The 22,536-nt window shown below is 36.0% G+C and overlaps 1 protein-coding gene across 3 annotated transcripts in view; it reads left to right on the plus strand.

Annotated features, from left to right (window-relative positions):
• LOC131077288 (3-isopropylmalate dehydratase large subunit, chloroplastic) overlaps positions 1-22,536 on the plus strand; it is a 249,189-nt gene that overhangs the window by 64,707 nt on the left and 161,946 nt on the right. For all 3 annotated transcript variants that reach the window (XM_059209671.1, XM_059209672.1, XM_059209670.1), the window contains exons 4-6: positions 17,252-17,406; positions 18,394-18,462; positions 18,548-18,664. In XM_059209671.1, coding sequence (XP_059065654.1) covers positions 17,252-17,406; positions 18,394-18,462; positions 18,548-18,664 — 341 coding nt within the window. The remainder of the gene's footprint in view (positions 1-17,251; positions 17,407-18,393; positions 18,463-18,547; positions 18,665-22,536) is intronic.

Here is a 22,536-nt window from a genome sequence, read left to right on the forward strand (position 1 = left end):
AAGTGAAGCATAATTTCTTATTTCTCAGGTCATTTAGGAGGTCTTCATCTATTCTTGATGATTTCTTCTTGGACTGATTTGTATCTTTGTTGAAATGTTTCATGTATTTCTTATGCTAGAAGGCCCTTGACTGAAATTTGTTTCTAGGGGCAGCAAGCAACATACTCCTTACCTTCCTTATAGCCTCTTGTAAAGCTGGTGGGTCAAATGCCTTAACCCATCCTCTAATAAGCTCTATTAGTACTTCACTGAAAAGGACGACAATTCCCCTCTCAGTGATATTTGGAACCATAGCTAAAAGTCTTTGAAACTCTGAGATGTAGTTATCAAGGGGACTGTATTGTTTCAAATGTGCAAGCTCTCCAAAGTGCAGTTCAAGATCCTTCCTATGAAATCTCTAATGAGCTTGTTTGTAAACTTATCATAGGTGGTGATCAAGTTGTGGCCCAGTGTCACCAAGCCATGGTGCCACCACTCATGCACTGCTCCATCTAAATGCAACGTGGCAAACATAACATTATCATCCTTTGACATGAGTCTAAGATTCAAATAATTATCTAACTTCTGTACCCAATCTCTAGCAGTGCATTTGTCACTTCCATCAAAATGTGCCAATTTCACCTTTTCTAGTGTCTGCTGGTAGCGCCTCTGCATAGCTGGTCCTCTTTGCTCTACTCTTCGGCCCCTCTTCTTCTTTTGGTTCATAAACTGATCGAAAGTAAAAATATTCCTAATCTGAGGTGGAAGGATAGCATGCTTTGCATAACAATCCCTCACATCATCTGCTGTCTATGTTTGGCCCTCTAGAATAGATGGAGCCTCCTCCCTACATGTAAAGGTAGGATGAAGTGGTCTAGAAACAGACCCTGATACTACTGCAACAGTACGTCCATTAGTGTTTTGCTGATTTGATGAACTTGTTTCACCATTTTGGATTGGGATAGCTTGTAACATATTCTGATTGAGTTTAGCTAACATTTAAGACATCATGTCCAACATGGAATCAAATTTTCTTTTGGCTCTAGTATTTGGACTAACTGAACGAGCTCTTCTGTTATTTCTGTCTACCATGATCCTAGGTGGATGTGGTTTATGGAATGTGAATAACTGTCACTGTCACTACCCAAACCCCCTTGCACTTTCTGCACTTCTGAAAAAGGGTCTCTCACTGGAGTTTGTGGGTTTTGTTACATTGTCTTTTTCTGTTATCTGGTATAATATCTTAATTCTCTGTTACTTATAGTTAATATAGCAATTGCAAAAATGGATTAAGGGCACACGCTGACAAGATCTCCAACTCTGATACCACTGTAATAACCACCTTAGTTTTTTCTTAATTTTTTTCCAATGAAATAACAAAAATATAAGCTTGCTAAAATGAGCTGCAACTGCTGTCATACATGTTTGATATAAAAAATCAGAGATCTTATATCTGTTGTTACAAAATTTTGATGTACAATCATCCAAAGGGATGCAAATATATGAATTGAACAAGATTAAAGGTTTCCCCATAGAAAAATACTTTGAATGCAGGCTATAAACAGGTAGGTACAGAATTGTACACATTGAAATGAACTCCTATAGGACTGCTATAATTGTTTCAGAAGTTGCATGATTGTTGTTCCACGTTGCAAGCCAAATCAGAAACGAAAAGGTCCTTCAACTCCCTCCAAGCTTGCCTAGAGCATTTCCTAGGGTTGTGTAATAATCCCCTTAATTTTTTTTGATTTTTTCAAAGTCAGATTACAAAGCAAACACAATAACCCGTTAAGGTTAGAGAAATAATCCAAAACAACTGAAAGGGAACCCTTCCACCTTTTGTTCACCGAGAGCCCAATCTGGGAGGGTGAGAGCATACAGTGTTCCAGAGATTGTTAGCACCATTAACCAAACTGAAATTACAATGCACGGGCGGCAAGCCAGCCCCTTCTGCTTATCCAACAGGGTAGAAACTAAACTACTTGGTGGTAAACCAGCCAAGGAAAACGACAAGAAATGTAAATGCAATCACTCTACTGCATATTTCAGCGGGAGGATAATACATAGAAACTATCACTCTACCGCATGTTTCAGCGGGAGGACAATATCACTTGACCACTTACTCTATGGAAGGACAAAAGTTACAAACTGGAATTACAATCACTAGGCGGCTAAGCCAACCTCTTCCACTTATGCAGTGGGGAATTACAATGAGCATTTCAAGTTCACATATAGAGGTTAGTACTACTAACCAATGATACAAGGATGATTACAATGAAGTACTACAAGATTAGAATAATCAACTACAGCTGATTTCAAGCCACTAACACCAAAATAACAAGTCTGATATAAAATAACAGCAATTCCAGAACTGGACCAGCAAGACTGTAAATGCTCACAACTCACTCCAATCCACTCTAAATCACACCAAAACTGAAGCAAATGAAACTAACAATTGAGGCGATCAATCTCAAACCTCAAACCAGCACAATGGAAGCTTCAACAGTGATGCACGCAACCCAAGGCACCTCCCAAATGGTGCGGCTTGCTGTAGAATTCAACTTGTAACCAAAAATCAAGATCACCACGTCCCAATCTGCAAATTGGTGAAGAATATCGCCCAGGGAGTACGGTGAGATAGAGCCAGTACCCAAAATGCAATGACAGGGAGATATGAATAAAATGATGCTTCAGCCACCACGTCCATCAACACCAAAAAACACAGCAGCAAACAAACTCCTCAAATCCACACAAAACGCAATCCACAAGAACACCAAGCGATCCACAATATCGAACCATTGCTAGGAGTGATGTCTCACACTCGAAACTGCAAAGGATAATCTAGGAGGTTTTCACCCTCGAAGAAGTCTAGAGTCATTCCGACAACATAACATTATAATTTCTCCGGATGATCAAATGAGAGGCCAAGCACCTGTATAAATAGATTTCCAAGTGTGAAATTCAAATTCAAATGCCTCCAAATTCACCCCTTCAAATTTGCATTTCATTTCCCCCATGGTGGACCCAAGTATGGCGTCCCCCTCAAGTCAAAAACACGCCTAGCAGGAAGACCACAATTTTTGGCATGAAAATATACTTTGTCAATTAAAATAAAGTCTCCTCATTCACTTTGGTGTCCCCCGTCATAACACAAATATTTCGCCTAGTAGACTTAGGAAAAATCATATTATGCACAATTCTCAATAGCATTAATCAGTAATAAAATAATTAAATATTAAACCTTAGGATAAGGAAATAATATTTAATTAAATAACCTCTAACTCCAATACTGATTATCATCAAAATCAAGGATGAAGCTGTGCGATGAAAACCACTGAACTAGATCGGGACCCTATCCAAGACTGCCAAAAATAGAAATGCTCAAACTACCATTTACTAAAAATAGTAAGTCATGAAATAATGCTCCGAAAAGCATGATCATCGCACCCAGAGAAAGAGCTTGGAAAGCTCAGTATAACTGCACCATCCGGTCAACCAAACCCTAACTTACTAAAAATAGTAAGTTCACACTACCGTAGAATCAATTGCATGTTATGCCACCCTGGAGTTCATGGAAAACCCAGAAGGAAACCATAAGCAAAACTGAAGAATTCCCTCCTGACAAATCCTAAAAAGCTCGTGCAAAACTCCACAAAAGTTGGAAACCCTAATTCTTCTTTCCAAATAGCCTATGGGTCTCCAGAATAGGCCACTAGACCACTGAATGAACATCATTGAGAAGGGGACATTACTGGTTGTCAAATGTCATCAAACTTACCCCAACAGTCCAATACTCTCAGAAATCAAGAAGATGGCAGCAAAAGGTTGGGGTGCTGAAACTGGGGTGATCAGCCATGAAAAATACACAACTCTTTCTAAATCTGTGCATTGTTTCCAAACTCTAGAAACTGACCACCAATGACTAGTGTTGGTTGAAAATTTTGTACACTTGGGGAAATATACAAAATTGTGGTTTCAACCACAACACACGAGTAAAAACTCTCCTAATTAAAGGAAGGCTCCCTCTATCTAACTACAACTTTGAAAATAAAATAGGACGGAACAACAATCTTTCTTCTTTTTTCAAGAAAGACAATATCCTTTTCTCTTCACAGAAAAGGATAGCGATTGAATATGAACATCAGTAACCTCTTTCAAATGAAATGAGAGAAAGGAAATGAAGTTTCCTGAAAGCTCAAAGACTCCCGTCACTTCCTTCGGGACGGGACAACAATATCAAACTCAAAGACTTGATTATGTGAAGTCCTATCTACCCTTTGCTATACTAAATTTTACAACGAATAAAAGATAACAGCTCAAAGATTGGAATAATCTATTCTTTCAACACAAAGACAAGAACTAATGCAAGCTCAAAGACTTGTTGCTATTTCTTATCAAACAGTAATTTTTCCTCAAGAATAGATGCAAACTCAAAGACTTGTTGCTCCTTCTAGAGATTTTCCTATTTTAATTAATCTTCTCTACTTGCAGCTCAAAGACTTCAAATCAGATTGGACTAAGCTCCTTTAGAAACACTTTGCATAGAAGAAATAAAAAGATTCAAACTCAAACATGTAGCTCAAAGACTCAAAATTTGAGTAATCCTTCTTTATTATTCTTCAAAACCTTCAATTCACATACATAAGCTCAAAGACTTCTTGCTGTAAATTTGGCAGAGTTTTTGCTTGCTTTCCAAAAGATATCAAATACAATAGACCCCTCAAGTATTTATAGAAGAGGAGCCTTGAGAAAAAGGTGGGAGGATCCTAACTAACTTGAGAGATTCTCTCAACCACCAAGACTCATTCAATAACTAACTGAGACTTCATTAACTAACTAAGAGTTATTCCAACTACAGTCTTAATCGGACACAACTTGTAGTTGCCTTACATGTAATTACAAAAGTGCAAATAATGTGTACTTGTTTTTTACAAAAAATACTTTTACATGTAACTTGTCAAAACTAAATTACAACTAAGGATTACAAAAGATGGAAAATTCAACTAAGTGTTGAAAAACACTTAAGTTGCATTTTGTGAGGACAAAAATCCTTGAAATTTCTGGATGCTCGCTTGTAGTTCATCGGGATTCGGTTCATGGGTGTTCTTGGCAACAACCATAGTCTTCACAATAGTGTCGTGACAACGGAGGAGCGCAAAATTGTTTTTATCCAGGATAGACTGGATTCCATGCAAAAAGGCTTGGTGTTTCATCAATGCTTGAATTGAAGCTGCCGAGAATTGTTCGCTCCTCCATTCATTATGAATCCTCATCTGTAAATCAGCAAGAATTTCTTCTTCTAGAATCCGCTCTCCATCCTAACTATGTTGCAATAGGCCCTTTCACAACGTGAGACAATATCTTGGAAAAATTCACCCTGGAATCTCCTTGCATCACCGATCTCCTCAATGAGGGATTTAAGAACAAGGGTCTTGTTTTCCAGGAATTCTTCAAATTCCAAGTACATGACCCTAGAAGAGATGATGGCGTGCTCCTGTAGAACACTCAGCTGTTGTTGGGGTATGGTACACCATATTGTCAAACTTTCTTCAACACTTTCCAGATTCTTTTTGAAAGTATTAGAAGTCTGATCTAGTTTCTCCTCAACAGTCTCTAACTTGAAAGTATTAGAAGTCTGATCTAGTTTCTCCTCAACAGTCTCTAACTTAGACATTATCTGAAAAATGTCTTTCATTACCTGTACACATTGATCATGAAGTTGATCAACCTAGGAATCCAGTGCTTGTACTTTCTGAGCAGCCCTTTCCACTCCACGAATTGATTCTTGGGAACGGGAAGAACCTATGGAGTTACTCCCTTCAGCAGCAGGTTTTGTATTTTTATGAACAACTGCCATAAGTTGTTGGTTTTCCTCTTCTAGCTTGTCTTTCTTTGCTAGAAGATCATCATACCTTTGCACCAGTGAAGCAACATAAAATTGAGCATCATGTTTAATGACCTCATGCGTTTGCTTGCCCAACTCTATCCTTGTAACCTTATAATCAGCAGCTGACATTTCATCAAGTGGCTTATCTGCAATAGGTTCCACAATTTCAGCTACCTTCATCTTATTGCTATCAATAGTTACCCTGGAGATAGTCTTGGCCTTCTTAGCAACTTTGGATTTGGACTATTTTAGTTGCTGATAGTCAAAGGCGTTAGGTGAGATTTCTTGCTTCTTCCTTTTTGAGGTGAAAGAACTAAGTCATGGAGGCAAAGTCATCAACTCCCCTCCAGTCACAGCCGTAGGCAAAGAAGAAGCAGTTTTTGTTTGAATCACCATGGTTATCCTGGGAGGAATATCTGTTTGGACAGTGACCACGGTTTACTCAGTTACCAATGGGCATGAAGATTGCCTCATGAATTCTTCAAAACCATAAGTGGAAGTATCAATTTCTGATAACTGGATGCAAGTAGGAATATTCTCAGGAACTTTTGACACACTCTCTTGTTGATGATCAGGAGATGGCTCGTATGCTGAAATAGGAATCGCATTCTGAGGAGACTCATCCACAAGCAAATCAGGAGGAGAAAGAGGCGTCTCGATGGAAACTGATGGAATGATCTCATGAGGCGAGTCTGAAACTGGAGATTTGGGAGCATCATCAGATTGCTGCCCCTCTTCTGGATTATCCAGATCGATCACCTGAACATAGAATCGTGATTTTTCCTTCCCACGAATAGTCGTCTCCTCAGGAGGAAGCACTACTGCACGACTGACTCGTAACTTGATCCTTGTGCCTGAAGATGAAGCACCCTCCTTGTTGTCAATTTGAATCTCAGACTTCCATCCAAGAGGCCCCGTAGAAACATCTTCTTTACCAACCTTGATTTTTATAAGTCTAACAGCATTACTTTTCAGCCATGAGTTGGTGTTGGCCAAGATAGGCTGGAATGTGTCAAGGATGGATATGCATTGTTTGTGCGACCATTGGATCAAAGGAAGTGGAGCTTCCTCAACCCTCCGTGAAGTGTATTCAGGAACAAGTATATGCCCGTCATCAATCATCCCTTGTGGGATATCCACCAAGTTCATATCGACAATTTGCTCAACAGTGAGCCTGCAGTAATCCATCTTGAGGACTTCGGCTTCTGTGCGAAGATCTACCCAGATGTCTTCAATGCGATGAACATGCACAAAGGATTTCTTGATCTTCTCCTTCATACCCCTATAATCAAAATCAGCTCTAGGTTTAAACCTTTTAAGCTTGATTTCCTGCAATTCAGTCTCCATGGCCTTAGCCTTCATAGATGTGACAAGGGAGTACCGGCCAATTTTCAATGGGTTTGTGGTAGAGATCCCCATTCCAACCTTGTGCTTAGCAGACTGAAAAGTGTGAACAGCCATGATTTGTCTTCCCAACTCCATAAGAATGATCTTATCAGTTGGGTATCTGGGAAGCATGTATGGCTGACCATCATAGCATCCTATCCTCATATAGGTGAAGGTGGGAAATTGTAGAAACAAACATCCATACTCGCACACCTTATCCCATGTCTCATTTGATACTCTCTTGTTCCTGAGATTTCTATCAAACTGGCACATGAAATATCCGAAGAATGCATCTTGGACCCTTCTGAAATGCAGTTTGCTGGGTCAAACGGCAACTGGTCATAATATTCCCAAACTGGTATAAGTGAGCGATCACCCTTGGTAGAAAGACCTGGAAAGTGTCTAAGTGATGCTGCTAAATATACCAAATAAGAATTCATGAAGAAGGTCATGGTGTTAGGAACTGCTGCAAGTTGTTCGCACAAGGCATCGCTGATGACTTCCCCCCATGAAATGTGATGTGACTGCCATATGAACATGATGAACTGATACATCTATGGCTCAAAGACATTGGAATGCTCAAGGCCCATCATCCTGCTAAGAAGAGTGATGGTGTCTCATATCTCCCATTTGAAATCGCAGCGGTACAACTTTGCCCACCTCGAGAAGGAGGCTCGTGGCTCTTGGATCCACATATTGATGTGTCGCTTGCAATCTTTTTCCCTCTTCACGTAATACTCCGCTGCACTTTCTTTGGAGATTTCCATATAAATAGGTGCAAGAGGTATTCTGAAGACCTTCTCGATCATATCTGCATCAAGACGGATTATAGCTTCACCATCATCATTTTTGATGACTCTTGATTCCTTGTCAAAATGATGGGCGCATGCAAGAACAAACTCAGGTTCTAGGGCAGCCACCGGGAAGGAAGATGCATGATGGATATGGCTGTCCAACAGCCACTGCAAGTTATTATCCTGTGGATCTCCTACCCTTTTGACGAATTCCGACATATCAATGTGCCCTATCTTCGTGTCTCTGATGCGATCCAAAGGAGAAGAAACCTGTGAAGGTGCAACCTCGTTCTGATATTTGTCATATTTGTATTTCATCTTCTTTGGAGTTGGAGATGCCGGCAAATCTGACATTGATTGTGAACCTGGGATACTGTGATGAAGACTTAAAAGAGTTAAGGCAACATCATAGTCAGCTGCAAATATCATTCTTCCTTCTTCAAATGGGTAAAACTTTGATTCTTGAACTTTACGATTTTGTGAGAGGAAGAGGGGAAATATGTAGAAATGGGAAAATCTTGACTTTGGCCAATTTCGGATTTTGGGAAAATTTTCACAAGTATACAAGTTGGAAAGGACATACATGTAATCAGGGTTTTAAAATCCGAAAACAAGTACACTTGTAAATTCGCAAATGGAGGAATGGACGAAAAATGAGATTTTGACTTGCGGAAAATGACGGAAATGGAAAGTATGGATATAGGGAACATGAATGGATAGAAATGGGAAAATCCGTGAAAGTCATTTTCATGAAAATGGGAAGAACTGTTCAACATGTAATCCGGTTTTCAAAACCCGAATTTGCAAGGGAGGGGTATTTCACACTTTTCAACTTGGAATTTCAACAAAAAATGGTTAAATTCTTTAAGCGTAGGGGAAGAATAAGAATTTCCAGCGAACTTGTAATCGGGATTAAAAATCCCGAATTCAAGTAAAGAGGGAATTTTTGGAAGAACAATGCAATTCGAAAATTGCATACCAAGGGGAAGATTTCTCGCACAAAAACCGATTTTTCGGGGAAGAACAACACATTCCAAAAATGCAACTAAGAAAGAAAACTAAGAAAGCAAGAAAATAATAAAATGAAGGAAAGAAAGGAAAGAAACCATACCTCTCTTGAAAATGCAAAAGCTTCTCCAAAACTGCAACCAATTTTTGGAAAGAAGAAGGAAAACCGATAAATAGAAGCAATCCGTAATGCCAAACCCTTATCATGTTTTTGCAAAAATGCCCCAAATTGATAAATTTAGCAGCAATCCCGAATTTGGAGGACCAAAATGCCAATGAGAGAGCACAACCAAGAGGATTGGAACAAAACGCCTAAGGAGGAGTTGAAGAAATGATGACAAGTGTTTGCAAAACGTAGCCAAAGGAATCACGTGGAGAAAAACGTGGCCATCATTTGCATCTTCAATGGCATCATTAAATAGCTTAAAACTCTTCTCAAACTCCATGCATATGTAAGAGAGGGCAAAACGTTGTAGGAGATGGTAGCTTGTTGGAGATTTAATCCACTAAAATGTGGCATTAAAGAAAAACGTGACTGCTGATCTTGGGCGAAAAACCAGTCAATGCAACCTCCATTTGGCATGAAAGATGTCCAAGAATGCATGAGAATAGGATGCAAGCCAAAACGCCTTCCTCCTCCAACAATTTCTCCACAAAAATTGCCTTGAAATGGTCAAAAACCGTTTTTCCTTGCATTTCGGGTTTTTTGGGAATGAAAGACAAGTTCGATTTTGCATAAGGGAATGAAAATTGGGTTTTTGGGGGAGAATAACAAGTTTCAATTTCACTTTTTCCACTTACAAGCCAAAATTGGGATTTTTTGGACAAATGACAAGTTTTATTTTTACTTTTTCACTTGCCAAGCCAAAATCGGGTTTTTTTAGACAAATGACAAGTTTAAAATTGTCAAAAAATGCACTTGCAAGGCAAAATTGGGTTTTTTGGAGAGGAATACAAGTTTTAATTACTTGTAAAAGGGAAATGAAATCCCTACAACAAATTAGAAATACTTGCACATATGTAATGGGGATTTAAAATCCCTATTACATGCAAAAACCATTAAAGTAGGGTTTTTTCGAACAAACTGCAAGTTTACTTGTAATTGAGCCAAAAAATCCCTATTTTAACTAAACAAGACCAAAAAACAATAAAAAAGACAAAAACAAGAAAGGGAAATTTAAAACAAATTGCAAGTAACATCTTTTAATTGAAGTGCACATGTAATAAGCTAAAAATTCCCTTACAACAATCAAAACAATGAATATCATTAAAACTTGCAGTTTGAAGAAAATTCTTCACCTGCAGTCGGGATTTTAAAACCCGAAATTGAAGGAAAGACATAGCAAACGAACCCAGAATTTGATGAAATTCGAAACACAGCTCGAGAATGGACTGAGGATTAAGCCAGTCCAAGGATTAGTCAAAATTCTGCCTCGGGAAGCATGCCATAGAGTAAAATTTTTCATTTTCACAAAAATTTCATGTAGTGGTGGTCCTTCATTTTTGGAAACAAAAATGAGGACAAAACTAGGTGCCACCTAGGATGAATAAACACCTCCGAAAACCCAGTAGTGCTTGGCTCTAGGGTTCTCATGCCATGCTTCGTGATGTCTCTGTTATGTGATACTGCCTCTCTAGGAAATCAAGAAATTTGCAAACAACCTCAAAAAACACCTTAAAAGGTTTTCTTAACAATGAGGAACACAAGTAACACAACGTTTGAGGATTTTGGAACTCTAACACAACTTTCCTTGTGAGAAGTGAGTGGTATAGCTAGCTAGGGCAAGCATTCAATTCTCAAACTGTATGGCTACAAAAAACCAATCTGAAAATGCCTTAAACACAACAAAAATCTCTGGAAATCAATGCTAAATCTCTCCCAAAATCTGCAAGTCAAAACACTTAAAAAATCCTCATTTTGAAACCCCAATATGAAAGCTATATGAAGAACATAGGTGATTCATGAGTAGAACCACTCCGAGCCAGCTAGGAGTTATCTTCCAAATTCAAAACAAGTAATCCAAGAAAGGTTTTCATCCTCAAAAGATTCAAGGAAGATCACACAGGTTCAATCCGGCAGCATATGAATATGCGTACTCTCCAGCCTATGCAAAATGAGACCCAAACCTCATTTTATAGCTTTGGATGGAAAAATAAGCCAATTTGAAATTATATAATTTATTTCCCACCAAAAAGGTTATTTCAAATTGTTAAAATGACTTCATGTGCAAGTTCCCCTTCCCTAGGCATCCACTTGAGGGGACATAAATTGACTTTATAAAAATATAACACTTAAGTGAAATAATATAACCCGTTCACCGCATTCGGCGAATTTCAATCATGAAGTTCGAAATTCTGTGGATTTCAAAACATTGATAAAAGTTCATTGAAATTCACCATATATTCAGTATGGTAAAGGGCAAAGTTTGTTTTAATAAAGTATATTTTAAAAAATGTCCGTTGGAAGAGAAAGCTTTGTCAAAGGGAGAAGAAAGCTTTGCCAATCGTCGGGAGTTAGCAGTGCCCAGTAACACGGGGAAGTTTGTTGCGAAATTTGAAGATGCCTCGCCTCGGGAAAATCATGCTAGGAAATCTCATGCCAGCACAACACATTGACGGAGGAATTTACTTTCGCTTTGCTCAATTCTCTGAAATAAATAAATATAATATTTAACCACCTCCAAATCACAACGATAAACAAGAAAACACTGCAGGGAATTAGGCTGGAGAAGAATTTAACAGACAATTTGTTGTTTGACCGGATCTAACAAGGGAAAATATTTTTGGTTAAATTCATTTGCCGTGTGTGCCTGCCAAAACAAACACCAAATGGCTTATAGCATCACCGATAAATATATTTATTTCTAGACTTTTCCAAAAAAGGAATTCTAATTATATTTACTTTGAATTTTAAGGTAATAGGTGTTTTTTACCTTATTATTATTATTAAAATGTTTACTATTTTTGTTCTTAAGTAAACAATGAATAAATATATACTAATAATTCAAAATTATAAATATGTATATTTTGTCTATTTTTTCATGGTCATATTTTAAGATGGACGTATATTTAATAATTTAAAAATAAATTAATATAAATATTAAAATTATAAAAAATTTAAAGAATATAAAACTATATTATAGTTAAATATAAATTTGAAAATATTCAAATTAAACTTTTTATTATAATATATTTATTATTTAATATATAAATTAAATATATTATTAATATTTTAAATTAAATTTTTAAACTTTATTTATTATTTATTTTCTTTTATGTTTAACTTTATTAATAGATTAAAATATATTACTACATTAATATTACTCATTTTCAATAAATTACTAATTAAAAAAAAAAAATTATATAAGGCCAAATTTAACGTTGAATTTTTTTTTTCGAATTTTTTGTCCTTGCCGAATTTCATCTGAATTTTATGGTTGCCGAACTTGAATTCGAATTTGAACGCGGTGACTTAGAATATAACATTAAACATTAGAACTTAAGTGTATACTAAGTCACAAGGTTCGAGTTCGAGTTCGAGTTCGGCAGCTATGGAGTTCGGATGAAGTTCGGCAAGGGCAAAAAGTTCGGAAAAAAAATTCGGCATCAAATTCGCCTTATATAAATTTTTTTTTAAATTAGTAATATATCCAACAAATTATCAATATACTTAAGATTGCAGAATAGATTCAAAATCATTATAGAAAGATGCAACATTCTTAATATAAACCATAGGAAACATGTGATATCATGATTGTCAAGTTTTTTTTATCAAAAAGATACAATCAAACGTCGAGACTTTAGAACTTCAAAAAAGCTACAAGCCTACAAGTCATCAAGACTGCGAAGATGTTTTTAGTCAAAAAGGTATAATCAAAATTCAAGACTATAGAGCTTCAAAAAAGCTCCAGGTCGTCAAGAGCACATGGCTGAGTTGCTGCTGTAGCATCATCATCATCAGTATCACTGCCCAATTCATCATCCACAAAGTCATCCTCAGGCTCATCTGCAACTCCAGTTACCATGCCTTCTGAAATTCGTTGTTGTGAAGAAGATGTGGAGTCATTTGCTGATCTATTCATGAACAATTTTAAATTGCTCCAAATGTAGACAAGATCTCCCAACTTTCCGGACAGCAACTTGTTCCTCTTTTTGGAATGGATGTGGTCAAAGCAACTCCAGTTCCTCTCACAAGCTGATGAACTGGCTCCCTGACTCAATATTCGAATGGCAAAGCGTTGTAGTTCAGGATTTTGTGCTTCATAGCTCATCCACCATCTATAGCCAGGTACCTCATCTCGTGTCATATCATCTCGGGCTGCTTCTATTCCAAACAACCCTTCTGCTCTCCTGTATTTCCAACTTTGGTCTCTAATTAGACCTGCAATTGTTCTATCTTGTTCAAACCTGCTAATGGCTTCATAAAACCCTGGCATGATTTCAGGATCAGCTTGTCTATCAATATGAAATAACTTAGGCTCCAAATAGCATGCTGCTGCATGCAAAGGTGTGTGCATCATCTTCCATCTGGACTCAATTGTCTCCCAAATCTCCATGTACTCTTCTTCTACATTATTTAGTGCTCGCTGAATAGATTGCTTACAACGGTCCATGCTTTCATAAAGCATGCCAAGGCAAGGAGTGTCACCATCCACCATACGAAGAACATCAACAATTGGTCCACATATATTCAAAACTTTTGCTCCACTTAACCAAAAGTTGCTGCTCAAAATGATTTGCTCTATGTTCTTCCCCTTAGCACTTTTAGAAAGTGCTGAACTTTCCCACACATTGGAACAAACAACCAATCTCAAAGTTGCTTTCTCTTCAATCACTCTTTTCAAAGTGATATAAAATGAAGCAAACCTTGTGTCACAAGGCCTCAACAACTCCCTAGATGCATGTTGCTTGTATAGACTCAATGTGAGACGGTGGTTTCTAATGAAATTTGCCACTGCTCTTCCTCTATGGATTGCTTCATGTATCCATGGGAATTTTGCCAAGTCATGAAGTAGCAAATCTAGACAATGGGATGCACATGGGCTCCAATATATCTGTGGGTACTTCTCTACAATCAGCTTCCTAGCACGCACACAATTCGCTGCACTATCAGTAACCACCTGAACCACATTTTCCACCCCTACTTCAAGAATGGCTTCATCTAGTATCTGAAAAATATATTCTAAAGTTTTCTTCTGGTTCATGGTGTCAATCACTTTCAAGAAGACAACACCTTCAGGGCAAGCTACTAAAACATTAATCAATGGCCTTTGACATATATCTGACCATCCATCACTCAATATGGTGCAACCTGTTACTTTCCAAGAAGCTTTGACCTCAGCTAACTTTTCTGTCACTCTATCTTTTGACCTCTCTAAAAGAATTGTTCTGAAAGCCTCTGAAGTTGGAGGTGTGTACCCTTTGCCAAACTCTGCAACTTTCTGAATTGCGTTACGGAAATGAGGATTTCTTGCCACGTTGAATGGAATGGCACTTGTATAAAACAAATCAGCCAATGCATCATCCACTTGTTGTTTCTCTACCGGTTTCCAAAAGCTTTTCAATGTTCCACTTTCTCCTGATGCACCTGTGGCCTTGGGTAAACTGGAAGAGGCATTGGGTAAACTGGAAGAGGAAGAGATAGATGTGAACCTGGACACATCGTCTTGAATTCTTTGTTTTTTTTGTGTCGTCTTGAGCATTCCTACAATCGAAGAGGACTGTTCTCTTTCTAAACCAGCTCTCATTTCTGCAGTCACTTTTGGACATGCAGTAACACCTCCTCCTTTACCCCCACTGATTCCAAGTAAGTGGTCTCTTGCCCTTGTTAAACTTCCTTTGAAAGGTTTCTTACATTCCTTACAAAAGAGCTCATTACCATCACGTGTCACATATTTCCGTACTAGAGAATCTGATTTTTTAGTAGGCATTTTGTTACAATTTGTAATGTTTCAAAAGAAAAACAATATTTAGTATTTAAATTATTTACATTCTATTTAAAAAACATCAAAACTAAATATATGAAATTTTTACTTTTGACTCTAAAAAGGAAAAGTAATATTAAATTATATTTCAATAAGCATAAAACAAAAATATATCAATTTTTATTATAAAATCTGAATATATCTTCTAAAACATGTTTTATCTTTTTATGTAAAACATTAAATATAAAACATATAAAATATAAAAACATCTATTTAAAATATAAATTAGAAAACATAAAATTTATCTAAAATACAAATATTATTATAAAATATAAAATTTATCTTAATATCTAATAAAACATAAAAATATAAAAACATTTATATAAAAGATTGGAGAATATCTTAATATCTAATAAATATAAAATATAAAAACATTTAAATATAAATATAAAATATCTTAATATAAATATAAAACATCTTAATATCTTAATATAAATATAAATATAAATAAATAATAATCTATATAAATATAAAATATTAATAATATCTAATAAATTATTATAAAATATAAAAAAAAAGGTGGGAAGAAATAATGGCCCACCTGAACACGCAAGCCTGAATGGAGATCATGCAGGGTGATGGAGATCACGGAAGGACCAACAGGCGCGAACACACAGGCGCTCGAATGGAGATCACGCAGGGTGCAAACTGCGAACACACAGGCGCCAACAGCAGGCGTGAACACGGCACGCACAGGCACGAACACGCAGGGTCAGGCACGAACACGGCACGAACACGTGACGCACAGGCACGACGCGAGCGGAAAAACAAACAGAAAACCCTATTCCGCGGGGCGCGATCATATTTATTTAAAAAAAATGACGTAAACCCTAAAAAGCGCCCACAAAAAAATGCTTCGAAAACCGGGACGAACTTTAGGCGTATTTTTACGATTTTTTGGCAGTGTTTATGGGTTCGCCGAATTTCGAACTCCAAGCCAGAAGTTCGGCGAACTCTGTGAATTACAGTGTATATTTAAAAATTCCACTCAAATTGCAGAAAGCACCATCGAGGCATCAAATCCAAAATCGATCATGCCGTGATGTAACTGCAATTGAGGGACGATGTCAAGTGCCAGTCTGGGGACTTACTAAAAATAGACGTGCCCTCTAAGAAGTTTGGAGAACAGCCCAAGAGTCTTAAAACGCTTTTGAAAGTGTCATTGCAATTCACAACACCAACTTAGCTCAATTCCAATAATAGAAACCAAGAAAGACTGAAACGATGCACTTCAAGAACTGCAGAGTCCCATTAACAAAACCAATTAGCCTATGAGAACTTAGGAAATAGGCTAATGGTCACCCTTGCTAACTTGGCCCAAGAAGGGGGACATTACATAATAGTGAGTAAAAAGATTCATTTGAAAGATTATTTTATCTTGGAAGACTTTTTGCCTCACTCGTAATTCATGTGTGAACCTTTTATAGCTTAATTTTTGAAGAATATGTGAATAGGCAACAGATTAAATCTTTTTACATGGATGAACCAAAAATATCATCATTCAACATAGTGTAGACAGTGCTAATTTCCTTCTGAAAAAGCCCTAGTCTCCTGATTACAAATTAATTCCAAGTTCATTCACATCTTAATACATTTTTAAATAGAATATCACAGCTATGAAAGAAGTTGTAATTTGAAGTACAAGGTGCTTGCCATATAAACTTCTTGTGAACTTGAGAATTTGATGTTTGATAAATCACTCTTCAAGAATTTCTATAAAGTGGACTTAGCTTGCTTCAAGTATCTTGAACTCTGGATTTTTTAATCTTGGAATCAATGCAAATCAGGAACTAATGCCTTGTATTTATGTAGGTTGTGAGAACTGTTGGAAAGATAATATTGTGTTATCAATAATTAAAAGCAAGCAGAAGAATATTAGTTGTACTTCTTAGAAAGTTATTAACATGCTAAAGCATCATTGAGCCATATGTGAAAAGATGCAAGGGTATTTTAAATAGGAAATAAGAGGTCCACTGGAAGACATGTAATAGACAGGGAGATCCTTATAACTGTCTTTGGAAAGGTATTCTTTCAATATATTTTATCTATCTGTCTTTGTAGTCGATTGCTTTTCATATTGTGTAGGATTTTGAGTTTTCTAGCAAAAACTGAATAACATGGTATTAGGTTATGAAAAAGTGTTAATCTGCAGTTTTCTTTTTCTTCTAATTCTGTATTAGGATATCGGTTCCTTATTTTGTGAAGTTGCTTTCAGGTTTGGGATCATGAAAAGATTGTTATAATACCTGACCACTATATATTTACTAATGATGAACGTGCAAATAGAAATGTGGATATAATAAGAGATTTTGCCCAGGAGCAGAATATCAAGTACTTTTATGACATCAAAGATCGTAGCAACTTCAAGGTATGCCTTGCAATTTTGTCTTTTGACATTCTGCTATGTTTTTTTTAATGACACCAGAGATTGTAATGAATTTTAGGTGTACCTCGTAACTCTGTCTTTCAACATTCCACGCACATCAATATTTTTTTTTTCACATTAACATGCTATTTCATTTCTGAGATGGTCATAGGCTCTTATTTCTACATGTGGAAGTTTGGCCCCATTGTTATATTATGTTTCATGCATGGGAGGTTTCCATTTACATGGCTGTGTAAAATTATAAATGGAATCTAATTAGCTAGGTTTAAAATGGGAAAAGCTTGGTAAAATCTGTGGAACTTGGTAACAATGTACTAGTTGTAAAAATAGAGAAAAAAATTATTTTTGTTATTTATGTCTAGTATAGTGTGTATAGATTAAAGCAGACATTAAACTATAAAAATGCTAATTATAAAAAAATGCATACAGCTTTTAAAAAATCTATTTTGCTTTCATCTTAGAGGGTTTATGTAAAAAGCATATGTTTGGCCTTAAAAGAGTATGTCATTCTATCTTGAAGCATGGCCTACTGTTTCAGGGGCAGCCCTGTGTTTTTTTTTTACTTAAACCCTCATCAGGGTTTAAATTAAAAGAAAAGTCGTCATCATAGTATAGAATTAAACTTTTAGAAGAAATCTATTCACAAGTAAAATTTAAAGAAAATTTATAATACCCTAACCCTGTGCCAAAATTATGTAGCCTGCCTTTAATCTGTTATTTTTTTTATTTAATTGTAAAAATGAGTTGAGAAACAATATATAAACCAAAATTATTTTTTGAAAAACTTTGGGCAAAGCTTGGGAAATGGCACAGCAAATGCATTATGTTGTGATTACTTTGGGTTAATAATAGGTATTTTTAGTGAAATGCTAATATGGTTTCACATTCTCTGAGGACTTGTTGGCAGTACTTATCGATAAATAGCAATCAATATTTATTTTTAATGGCTTGGAATTTTTTTTGCTTTAGGCAAATCCAGATTATAAAGGAGTTTGCCACATTGCTCTTGCTCAAGAAGGCCATTGCAAACCTGGCGAGGTACTTTTATGTTTATGTCTCTGTTTTGTTATAAGGTCTCCTAGTTGTATGCTAACAATTATTCATCCTTTTTTTTCTCTTTTAGGTTCTTTTTGGGACAGATTCACACACATGCAATGCAGGTGCATTTGGGCAGTTTGCAACTGGAATTGGAAACACTGATGCAGGATTCATAATGGGTACTGGTAAATTATTAATAAAGGTAACATCTTCTGCAAGCACTGCATACATTTTTTGAGTGATAATTGTCATTACTTTTAGATGCCTCTATTTGTTTTTATGAAGGAGGAAATCGGATGACATAAAAAGGCTTACTTCTCAAAGGGAGCAACATTAAATTAAAGAAGCAATAGTCTGCAAAAAATCACGATTACACCCGATTAATCCCGAATCCTGGAGCCAGCCGATTTATTCCTTGAAAAAATCCCGATTCACGAAAAAATTGTTGACCAATCATTGATCCAATTTCAACGAAGTTTTGCATTTAAATTACGTTAAAATCATGTTAAAAACCCCAAAATGGCAAAAAAAGTGGAAAAATCATTGTAAAAACTCGCAAAACCTTAGAAAAACTCATGAAATTACTGAATTGCTCAGAAATAAGGCCGATCCAAGACGGAATCAGAGCCAATGTGGAATCAACGTTGAAACAGTTTGTTATTTTGTCCCATAGTTTTCTTTCCAACCTCTGAAAATCCCTAAATAAAGGAGTGGGAGGAGCAATGGCGGTCATCAACCGAATTTGAAAGGGCCTCAATCATCCTAAATCATGGGGGGCATATGAGATAGTATCAAAGCAGCTGACAAATCTGCTCTAAATTGTGGCTTTGATATGACTCAAGCCCTCTGCACACCCCGTCCCATGGACTATAATGCGAACAAGTATATAATTAATATTGTACACTAGCTTTAATATCAATACTATTATGCACTATTATAGATGGCACTTTGATGGGGAAGGAGCAAACCCCTATAGTTTATAATTAATACTATAAAGTAGTTTTAAAATTTAAACTATTATAGACTATGAATATATATTAATAGTTATATAATAAGCTATAAATTAAAAATAACGTAAAATTTATAATGTACATATTCAATTTTTAATATAATATATAATATATATGTTTTTTTGATGGAGGAAACTTGGGTTTTGAGCTTTGTCTGATCCCAAAGAGACCATTTACAGAGGATCTCTTCCCATGAGGCCATTTTTGGGGTGTCATCATTCCCCACACTTCACTTGTTCAAACCCACGATCTCAACGGCCTAGCGAAGGTAAAAGGCTTGCGAGCTCAATGGCCAGCAGGGGTTCGAACCTTGTTGGCTGCCTCACCAACAAAGTGTTTCTACCATGACACTAAACGTCCAAAGACATATATAATATATATAGATATAGATATATGTTTTTTAAATTTATAATTGATATGGTTAATTTTTGCTCAGACAAAGACATACTATTCATTATGTGAGCAATACATCCAAAGTACTCCATGAAATAGATCTGAATGACAACAAACAAGCTTACATACTTGTAATAAAACAATCTCCAACACAATCATTAACATTTGTCTCTACCTAAAATAGCAGTTGGAAGCTAGGTATTGCCAAAACTAGTGGCTTGCTAATCTTTTACTTCAACTAAACAAATGCCTTTTGTTGAATTCTACCTCATATAAAAGACTTACCAATTGCCATCAGGGAATAGAAGGCATTGCAACTGTGGAATATGATTCGATAAGCTTTCTCAAATATTGAATTACTCCTAGAAAACTCCTTGCCTCAATCACAATGAAAGTTTTGGATGACTTCAAAATGGCTTCCACTTTTACTAAATTTCTAATAATAGCTGGATCATTGTCTGAAATTTTGATCCCAGCTACTTCATAGACTTAGCTGATCTTTGATCTCGGACTTAGAAAACTATTTGGTGTATTTGGCGATTGCCCTTTTAAAAAGTGAATTGAACAATAGCTGGATCATTGTCTGATAAGTTTTGATCCCAGCTACTTCATAGACTTAGCTAATCTTTAATCTCAGACTTAGACGACTATTTGGTGTATTTGGTGATTGCCCTTTTAAAAAGTTAATTGAACATTTGCCTATGTAATCAGCAATATGAATATAAACAACAAAAATCTATTTTCTACAATTCATGGGTTAAACTCAGCGTTACTCGAAAATGCGTTTCCAGCATAAAGGCACATGTTTTGGAAACATAAATTGTTTCGGGGACTTGGCAACGTATGGAAATGTTTCCAAGCCATCCCCGATCCCCGAAAATTTTCGGAAACCGTCTCGGAAACTTGGAAATGGTCAACCTTTTTTTCGGGGACCATTGACCGTCCTTGAGACAACAGGGGACGCCCAAGCTATCCCCTAACCTTCTGGGGACGGATGTCTGTTTCCGGCAGTAGGCACAATTACAAAACAATTTTTTTTATAAAAAATATTTTTCATTTTTTTTTTTAATAAAAATCATCAACGAAAGCAATTAATTTTTTTTTGATGAAAATCGTTGATAGAAAGTGTAGTCACATAAATCTGTCCACTTAATTAAATGAATACTTAATATTTATTTGATTATTTAACCATCAATTAATAATTAATTAAATTAATATTTAATTAATTCATCTTAACCCTCTTCTCCTATTAATTAAATAAATTATTCAATTTATTTGATTTAATTCACTTAACCAAATTCAGACCATTAATTAAATAAATAAATCATATTTATTTAATTAAATCTTCTCTCACATTTAAATAAATTAATATTTATTTAAATCCCTCAAAATCCCACCTCTCACATTTAAATAAATTAACATTTATTTAAATCACCTTTATCCTCCACCCACTTGTATTTTCCTACAAAGGCAAGTTGCACAATTATTTTAAATAAATAATTTATTTAAATCACCTTTATCCTCCACCCACTTGTATTTTCCTACAAAAGCAAGTTGCACAACTATTTTAAATAAATTATTTATTTAAAATCCTATTTATCCTCACCCACTTGAAACCTTTAATGGTTTCTCTTAAAGTATTCAAACTTGATGGCTTTAAAGTCTTCAAACTTGATGGCTTCCTTCTATAGTCTTCTTAAGACTTTAATGGTTTTCCTTAAAGTCTTCAAGCCTTTAATGGTCTCCCTCAAAGTCTTCAAGCATTTTAATGCTTTATCTTCATTTTTCTCATTTAAATAAATTAATATTTATTTGAATATTTATCCAAATGTAAATTACACCATTTAATTGAAATAAATGATTTTATTTTAATTGAAAATACCAAAATTTCTCCCACTTGCATTTTCCTACAAAATCCACTTGCATGCCTAAACCCCTTTTAGAATTTTCTAATCACTTCTAAATAACCTAACCCCTTCTCTAAACTTTGTCACATTCCTAAGCAAAAAGGAAGTCACTTCTCAAACCCTCAAAGTCTTTGATAACCATTAAAGGCTTTCAACTTTCAACCACTAAATGGCTCAAAGTCTTTGATAACCATTGAAGGCTTTCAACCTTCAACCACTTAATCCCCAAAGTCTCCAATAACCATTAATGGTTACCTCAAACCCTCCCACATGGTTAAAACATTTGTTTTGACTCAACCTCTACCCAACCCAAAGGTCTCATCAGGCCATTAATGCTTTGACCATGATTATCTCTTAAACATTTGCACAAAGGTTTATCCTTGGATTAACTCTTAATCCAGTGGGTAATCTTAATTTGGACTTGACCCTTAGCCTCTAGATAACCATGAGGTCTTCTCAGGCCTTTAATGCCTCCAACCTCTTCTCTCAACCCAATCCTATGTTGACACTTGTCACCATTTTATTGGTGCCAATTGTGCACATGGATCCCCAACTTTCAAACTTGGCCCTTGATTAAACAATTCAATCTTAACCCTTCATTTCCCCATTTCTTCTATAAATAGAACCCTTCTCCTCAAGCAAAAAGAGAAGCATTAGAGTATTGTTGTTATACTGGCATTAGCATAGAGCTTTCTCATAGCATCACTATCTACACTTGCATAGGATTTGCTTATCATATTCAACCATCTTGAATCTCCATATGG

This window comes from Cryptomeria japonica, chromosome 8 (assembly GCF_030272615.1).
Source record: "Cryptomeria japonica chromosome 8, Sugi_1.0, whole genome shotgun sequence".
Classification (NCBI taxonomy): domain Eukaryota; kingdom Viridiplantae; phylum Streptophyta; class Pinopsida; order Cupressales; family Cupressaceae; genus Cryptomeria; species Cryptomeria japonica.